This window comes from Triticum aestivum, chromosome 6B (genome assembly GCF_018294505.1).
Source record: "Triticum aestivum cultivar Chinese Spring chromosome 6B, IWGSC CS RefSeq v2.1, whole genome shotgun sequence".
In the NCBI taxonomy this organism is placed as follows: Eukaryota; Viridiplantae; Streptophyta; class Magnoliopsida; order Poales; family Poaceae; genus Triticum; species Triticum aestivum.
In genome coordinates this window covers 391,467,397-391,475,646 of record NC_057810.1, presented here as the reverse complement: position 1 = coordinate 391,475,646, position 8,250 = coordinate 391,467,397, and the positions used below count along the sequence as shown (strand labels likewise).

Sequence of the window (8,250 nt, the reverse complement as noted above, 5' to 3'; positions counted from 1 at the left end):
GTCGTCCTCACTTTCCCACGCCGGCCCCTCTCTGCCCCCTCGAAAGCCGACACGCCCAAACCCTAGCCATTCCCCGTCCTCGAGCTCGCCGACCGGCCGCAGCCATGGGTCTGTGGAACCGCAAGGGGAAGCACGACCGCGAGGCCAGCTCCTCCTTCGGCCGCCGCCGCGGATCCGTGAAAAAGGAGGAGCACGCGTCACCGCCGCGCTCCTCTCGTCGAGCCCCCGCGTCACCGCCGCGCTCCTCCCGTCGAGCCCCCGCGCCGGCCCCCTTCACCATTGCCCCTAGGCCCTCCGGCGAGCGTGACCGGCAGTACATCTGCGCGGACGTGTGCCAGAGGTACTGGGAGACGAGGATGCCGGTCCCGTGGAGCGACGCCCACCTCCCCAACGGATGGCACCTCTCCGCGGACCGGGTCCCCATCCCGCCAGTGCCGGCGACCGGCCGTGCACGGCGCGATGAGATCAACCACCGTCGCCGCCTCCTCCCCGACGACCTGTACTACGACCACTTGTATGCCCCTGACTCCCCGCTGTGGGACACATGACTCCAGGACAAGCACGACGTGCGGCGCGCGTCCTACTTCGCCGGCACCGTGTCGGGCCCGCGGAGGCCACGTGCAGAGGCGCGCGGCCGTACGCGGGTGCGCGGCCTGACGCCCACACCGTCGCCTTCCCCGTTTTCGTCGCCACCTCCCCCTCCTCGCATGACAGCAGAGGAGGAGGCCCGTCTCCTGCAGCGTGTCATGGACGACTCCATGAACACGCACGACGAGCGGCAGTGGGACGGCCTGGAGGAGGCCATGGCCCTCTCTGCCGCCGGGGACGTCACCTTCCCGGAGCTGCAGCTGGCGGCCGTCACAGAGGAGCCGATGGAGGAGGACCCGCCCGCGTTCGAGCAGCTGCTAGGCCAGGGGTGGGGCTGGTCCCGCACTGCTTCGGAGATGGCCGCCAGCGTGGGCGTGAACTGGTGCCCCACTCTGCCGCGGTCACCGGAGCGGGAGGCGTTGCCGCGGGAGGAGGTGGTGCAGGCACCTCCGGCCGTCCAGCCCGCCCCCGTCTACCACGCACCGCCGCCCCACCTCTGGACGCCGCCGGACTACGTCGACCTCGTCACTGGCGGCCAGTGAAGACGACGACGGCCACGGCACCGACAGGCGCGGCAGGAGCGCGGGAGGAGTTTTTTTATTTTGTTATTATGTTAATTATGAAACTGGACCTTTTAAGTGGCCGTTGAAACTGGGCCGTTTTGTGGCCGACCCCTATATATGCTTTATGTTTTTTTAAATGCGTTTATTTGCTTTTTTAGTTATTTCATTCTAGTTTTTATATATTTTTTATTCACGTCTACCCCGGACACGATTTGTGATGCGGCCGCACGGTGGGCGCATGCACGACCCAACGGACAAAGCCGAACACGAGTGAACCCATCGGCACCCCAAAGAGGCGAATTCTGACCAATCCGGACGTTCGTTTAGGGTCGCGCGGTGAAGTTGGCCTTAATCCGCATACAAAATCATGTACACACACCCGTGCATGCTTAATCCGCATACAAAATCATGTACACACCCGTGCATGCTTAAAACATTGCCTGGCGCTCGATCGCTCATGGGCAGCTTGGCGCCCACCATCTGCCACTACCAAACAATGAACATCAATTCCGTAACAACTAACGATTCCATCTTTACTTCTCCCTAAAAAATCATAATCACTTCCCACGTGGTCGCCGAAAGCAGCTTACATATGGGCCCCCTGCACACGGAGCGCATACAAAATTCCCTTCGGTCTCTCTCCGCCTTGGCTTTCCTCCTCGCCTCCTCCGCTTCCACCTAATTCGCGCGCGCCTCCGGGCTTCCTCCGCTCCTCTCCCGCCGTCGCTCCAGCGAGGAGTGAGGGCGGGCGGGCGAGACGACCCAGGCGGCGGTGTCATGGAGGCAGCGGAGAGAGGCGGCGGGGCACTGCCGCTTGCCGTGCGGGAGCTCATCGCCGGCGGGGTCGCCGGTGGCGTCGCCAAGTCCGCCGTGGCGCCGCTCGAGCGCGTCAAGATCCTCCTCCAGGCACGTATGACCGATCCTCTATCTCCATCGCAATTCATTCCAGCTCCTGATTACGCTCTCTCAGGATGGGGAATGCGATTCCTGAATATGCTCTATATCCTCGTCGAATGTTCCCGTGACATATTTTGCTACAATTTTAGATGCGATTTTGTGAGGTTGGTGTTACCGAAGAATCTTGGACGGTCGGCTCTCTGTCAGAGGAGGGCGCATGCTCTTCTTTCTTGCTAGGGCGCATGCTCTTCTTTCTTGTTAGGTTATGCAGTTCTTGTCGCCCGGAATAATGCAGCGAGGGTTTTGAGTCATCATCCTTAGATGCTTTCTAATGTGATAAGCTAGGCGGTAGCATTCGCATTCTCTCTTGGGTATGTGAGTTAAAATTCGCACATGATCCTTAGATGGTTTATACTGTTACAGATCATGTGCAGAATTTGGTACAAGTGTTTTGCAGGTTTTGGCATGGTTCTTTGCAACTTTGTTTTGTCGAAATATGCAATCTGATAACTATTTGTATTGAACTATTTATGGATAAATGTCTTCAAGTTTTTGACACAAGTATGCGATGTATTAGAGTAGACACATACTACAAGTTAGGTGTGGATTTATTCAAACTGTGACCTCAGTTAATTCCTGTTCTCAAGGATATTAAGTTCGGACCTCTAATAAATGGAGATTTGGAAAAAATAAAATTGAGAATTGTTTACTGTTAAATTGTAACCGAGGTTCTAGGTTGGGAAGCGTTGGTATCCTCCTCAGTAAACTCTTGCTTCCTGAACTACTGCTTGATCGCAAACCCTATTTATGCTTAGCTCCAACAGTATTATTGAGTATATAATGATCAGATAAGGCAATATCAATTCTTGAAATGAAAAACTTTGCAAGGAAGAAGTCCCTGGGGCTACAATTTTTTTTCTGGGAGGGGAACACTCATTGGGTATTGGTCAGAAAATCATGGTCTAGAAATATATTTGGAAGGAAAGAGGACCTAGATTAGCAAACATCTGTGATTGAACTGATGTTAACATGGAGTACTGCTAGTATATTTCTACTTTTGCAGTAACCTTGGATGAAGAGGATTAGGTTGTGGTCATGAAGAAGATAATAATCTAACTATATGCAAAATGGAATCCCATGGGGATTTTCACACAGCAAAATTGGTCCCAACTTGAGTTACCTCCTGGCCAAACCATAATAATTCCAAATCACATGGTGTGCAACTGAAGAATGTTGCATTATGAGTTTTTCGAACAGCAGCATAAATTGTCTGTTTTTTATGATCCTACTCTTAAACTGGTCATAGATCAAATGAGTAAACAAAAATAATTATAATCTCAGTTTCAACCACTTTGTTGGTACGACTTTGACATTTATGCTTGTACAGAACCACCTCCTTGCAACTTTGCGTGGTAGTTGTTTAACCCTCGTATGGTTAAAATTTCCTGTTGGTGGTTTCAGACTAGAAGAGCAGAATTCCGTGGGTCTGGATTGGTTGGATCGTTTCGGACAATCTATCAGACAGAAGGTCCCTTAGGGTTTTACAGGTTTATCACTTCTTAGTATATACGTAACAAATGTAGCCTAGCAATATATACTTGTATAGTGTAAACATAAGCTGACTTTTGAATTGCTTTTCATAAGGGGCAATGGTGCCGGCGTTGCTAGGATCGTTCCTTATGCAGCTTTGCATTACATGGCATACGAAGAGTATCGCCGATGGATCATTCTTGGCTTTCCTAATGTTGAGCAAGGGCCTGTTCTTGATCTAGTGGCCGGATCAATAGCTGGAGGAACAGCAGTCGTATCCACATATCCGCTTGATCTGGTTCGCACAAAGTTGGCTTATCAGGTTAGCTTAGTTCTTGTATCCTTAACTGCAGAGGAAAACAATACTTCTCCAGTATGGTTCTATAAGTTAGCTTTTGATGTTGTTCTATGAAATAATATAACATCAACGTTTTTGGGTGATACTGATGTTGCTGTGTTTGAGTGGACCTGTCTAGCTACTAGTTTGCTCTTAGTCTTATATGAGTATAGACTCATTTCGTTCAGTTTGTGGTACTCTACTGTTCAACTCAGCACTAAGTGATTAATAATCAGCTGCAGGTCAAAGGTGCAGTGAACCTCAGTTTAAGAGAATCTAAGCCCTCTGAACAGGTTTATAAAGGTATCCTTGATTGTGTGAAAACAATATACAGGCAAAATGGCTTGAAAGGCCTATACCGTGGCATGGGTACGCTATATTTTTTTTAAATCCAAATTTTGCTCAAGGCCAAGATTTCATTCTTGGGACAAAGGGCTTTGTTGTTATTGCCAAGATTTCATTATGTTGCTGTATTAACTAACTTCTTGTCCAGCTCCATCATTATATGGAATCTTCCCTTATTCCGGTCTTAAATTCTATTTCTATGAGAAGATGAAGACTCATGTTCCTGAAGAGCACAGAAAAGATATTATACCGAAACTTGCTTGTGGATCAGTTGCTGGTTTGTTAGGACAGACAATAACGTATCCCCTTGATGTTGTTAGGCGGCAAATGCAGGTATAATTACCTTCGTTGTTTGTGGTTGTTAAACATCTTGGTTGTTCTAAAGAAGATTTTGATGCATTGGTTTTAGGTTCAGGCGTTCTCATCGTCCAACCTCATGAAGGGGAAAGGAACATTTGGAAGCCTTGTTATGATAGCGAAATATCAAGGTTGGAAGCAACTGTTTTCCGGACTATCTATCAACTATTTGAAGGTGAGACACTTATAACACTAGTAAGTAGTAATTGTGTACGCCCATTGTACGTTAATATTGGGAAAGATATTAATTGATTCTTAATTGTATTGCATGTTAATATTAGGTAAGATGTAAATTGCATGTTAATATTAGATAGGATATAGTTACTCAGTTGACGCTGACATTGATATTAGGCATCATATTAAGGGAGGGCTGTAAATGTGTCTAGCGGTAAACATGTTTAACGTTAAACACTAGTGTGACGTAAACCATTGGATAGACATAGACGCGGTTGAACGGTTAAGATTTGTTGAATTTGTGCAACTCACTCAGATATAGATAATTAATTGTCATTAAAATGCCCATCTATTTGCTGACGACAAATGTAGACATATGCGGCTGGAACACAGCAGTACCCGTTTGTCGTCAGTGTGGGCAGCCTTGTACTTATTATCAAAAATTTAAAAAGGCTGGCCTATAACTTCTTGAGTGTACTGTCATTCCAAATCTCCACATTCCTTTGTTCATTTTGCACTTGTGCTGTTATGTCAATTTATTAATCCACTAGGCTCAGATTTTCTTGGCTCGGAATATTTCATTAACAATTGTTGCTCCCTCTATGTGATCATGCTTTAAGAAGTTCTAAATCGGAATATTCAGTGTATTTTTGTCTTGGTCTATTTTATAGGTAAATTAGTCCCATGCTTAACAACTATTGATGTATATAGTTATGCACATTGCATATGTAACGTGTGTCTTCTTTTAAGTACAGTTTGTGTTAAAGGTGAAAGCATAAATTTTCTTAATTTCTCCTTGTTTTTTACAGGTCGTCCCATCAGTAGCCATAGGGTTCACTGTGTATGACTCGATGAAGGATTGGCTTAATGTTCCATCTAGAGAGCAGGCAGCTGTGGTTGTCCCTGTGTTGTCAGAAGACGGAAGTAATGCTGCCCCTGTTCACTCCAGTTAGAACTACTAGTTACCGTTTCTGGTGGCGCAACGCCTTCAGTGCCTTATATTCAATTGGCATGCAGCATAGTATTCTTTCTTGGAGCTGCATCCTCGCAATTCTTAGGCTCGTCTCGTATAGTACAAATAATAGCTCTACCCTTCAGTAAGCCCATAAGCAGCGCAGCTGCAGATGCCCAAAAAGAGAAGGTCTCGACTTTTATCAAGAGAAGTAGAAGTAGAGGTACTGAGGTAGAATTCCTTCCTGTCGAAGAAAGGTAGAATTCCTTGCTGTAAAAAAAAGCAAGCATAATTCCTTGCATCTTAGTATTGATTATTGTGGAAATTCACATTGTATAGTTTCTGTATATATGATCGGATAGTTTCTACCAACATGTAAACTTCTTGGTGAAGTCAGAATTCAGAGCCTTTTGCTGCCTCTGCCTATTGTAGTATGGGACCGGCTATACGCAAGTCCTTGAAATTTTATTTTGGGTAAGCTGATTTTCTGAGCCATTAGATTGAGATCTGACAGCAGTCCTTTCTTCTTCCTCCTACAAAATCGACTTGCCCAAATTTTAAATCCAGTCAACTTAGAGCAACTCCAATGGGGTGACTCAAACGGACGGCGATTTCACCCGCTATTTTGACTGCTTTTTGTCCGTTTGAGTCGGCCGCTCGCCCGGCGTCCGCCCTGTTTTAGATATGGGTCGGCAGCGCGCCCAACGCGCCGACTCATATGTGGTGGCCGGCTGGCCCCCCTATTTTTTGCATAAATTTGCATAGTTTGAATCAAATAACATAGTTTTGGACCGAATAAAATAGCATAGTTATTACAAGCCGAATGAAAATAAAAATGTCTCACATAGTTCTTACATAGTTTTGCAAACGAATAAAAGAAGATACATCTATTGATTGCCAACATGAGTCCACATATGCACAACCAAATCATTTTGCAGTTGCACGTGAGTTTCCCAACCACGCATGTCTTGATGAAATTGGGTGAAATGTTCAAACGCTGCCGCTCCTTGATGAGGACATCAATACCATTGTTACACCCACAGCCCCTACTGTTACATATACTGGACCAATTACTAGAGCTCGCGCACGCCAATTAAATTATCAGGTACTTCCGTTTCTTGGTAATGATTCTAATGTTCATGAGAATATGATGCTGCCTAAATTGGATACATTTGTTTTGCTTACAAATGAAGGGCCTAGCTTGGAGAAGGATGAACATTGGAGCAAGAACAAGCATGGAGATGATGGCATGCGCAAGGGGACAAGAACAGAGTTACAAGTGATGATTTCAGGACTTTGAAGCCACCATAATGAGTGCATGAAGCCATGGATGAAATATACAAGATGTCACTTCATAAATTTCGTCCAGAGGCTATGCTAAGTGTTGCGTCACCTTATTATTGGGCCAGACCCATGTAATTTCGAAATACTTGAATATAGGCTGTTTTTAGAGTCCGCATGTGTGGGGAAACAAGAGATAGGGTTGGTTTCGGACCCCTTACCCAAGGGCCACGAAATCCCTCCCCCCCACCTCTTCCTCCATATATACAGCCCTTAGGGCGTCGTTTAGACTTTGGGTTTTGTTTAGATTAAAGTTCGTCATAGCTGCAACTTTGCGTACTTCGTTTGTGTTCAACGACCAGACAAAGACGTCACAGAACCCCACGTTCATCAATAAAGCTTTCCTCTTATATTCGCAATATCCATATTGCAATCTCAGTTTCTTGCTTGTTCTTCGTTTGCTCGCAGTAAACAGACCCTCGTGGTCAGGTTGATCGTGCTCCGGTGTAGCCAATAATCCCTCGAAAGTTGGTTTAGCGATTGCTAAGGCGCGACGTCTCGCACGTTCGTAGTCGGATCGTCAAGGTCGACTCCCACAGAAAACGATAGCCACCATCTCATCGAAACATCAGGACACCTTTGCCTCTATCAAGTGGTATCAGATTTCCAGGTTGCTCGATGAGATTTTACAGTTTTTCGTAGTTTAAATCGAGTCTGTTCTTCATACCTATAGTCCACGAAAAAGCCACAAAAAATTAGGGTTAGTTCATCATATCCCAAACAGTCTGAGCCATTGCATAGTCTTTTCAGTATTTTGCTTTGTTGAATTTTCGGTTGCATCGTCGTGTCTAGTTGCTGGTCTTAGCGTCTAGTCTTTTAGAGTTTCGAGTTCTGTTCACGGCTATTCACGCCGCCGCACCACCATCATTATCCTCTGCCATATACCACCACCACCACCACACTAGATTCATCATCCGATGCCATATACCACCAGCATACCAGATACATCGCTCCGAGTCCATATACCAACACTGATCCGAGTCCATATACCACCATCGACCCACATCTATATACCACCACCGATCCGTATCCATATACCACCACCACTCCGAGTCCATCTCATATTAGGTTCACTTTCGAGATCCATCTGTTTCCAGATTGGTGTTTTCCTTGTCTGAGTAGGTTTCGGATTCCAGCAATCTTTTGCCGTCCATAGAAGAGGTTGG

General features: G+C 46.4%; 1 protein-coding gene across 2 annotated transcripts; it reads left to right on the top strand.

The window, feature by feature from the left end:
- The first annotated feature begins 1,760 nt into the window (after positions 1-1,760).
- On the top strand, positions 1,761-6,238 carry LOC123137237 (mitochondrial carrier protein CoAc2). Of its 2 annotated transcripts, none has more exons than XM_044556898.1 (7): positions 1,761-2,057; positions 3,510-3,595; positions 3,693-3,900; positions 4,152-4,284; positions 4,409-4,593; positions 4,676-4,792; positions 5,601-6,238. In XM_044556898.1, the coding sequence occupies exons 1-7, from the start codon at positions 1,929-1,931 to the stop codon at positions 5,742-5,744; spliced, it is 1,002 nt and encodes a 333-aa protein (XP_044412833.1). In that variant the 5' UTR covers positions 1,761-1,928; the 3' UTR covers positions 5,745-6,238. The 2 variants fall into 2 exon arrangements, with proteins under 2 accessions (XP_044412833.1, XP_044412832.1); XM_044556897.1 differs by having other exon boundaries at positions 1,762-2,057; positions 4,158-4,284; positions 4,670-4,792.
- The last annotated feature ends 2,012 nt before the right edge of the window (positions 6,239-8,250 follow it).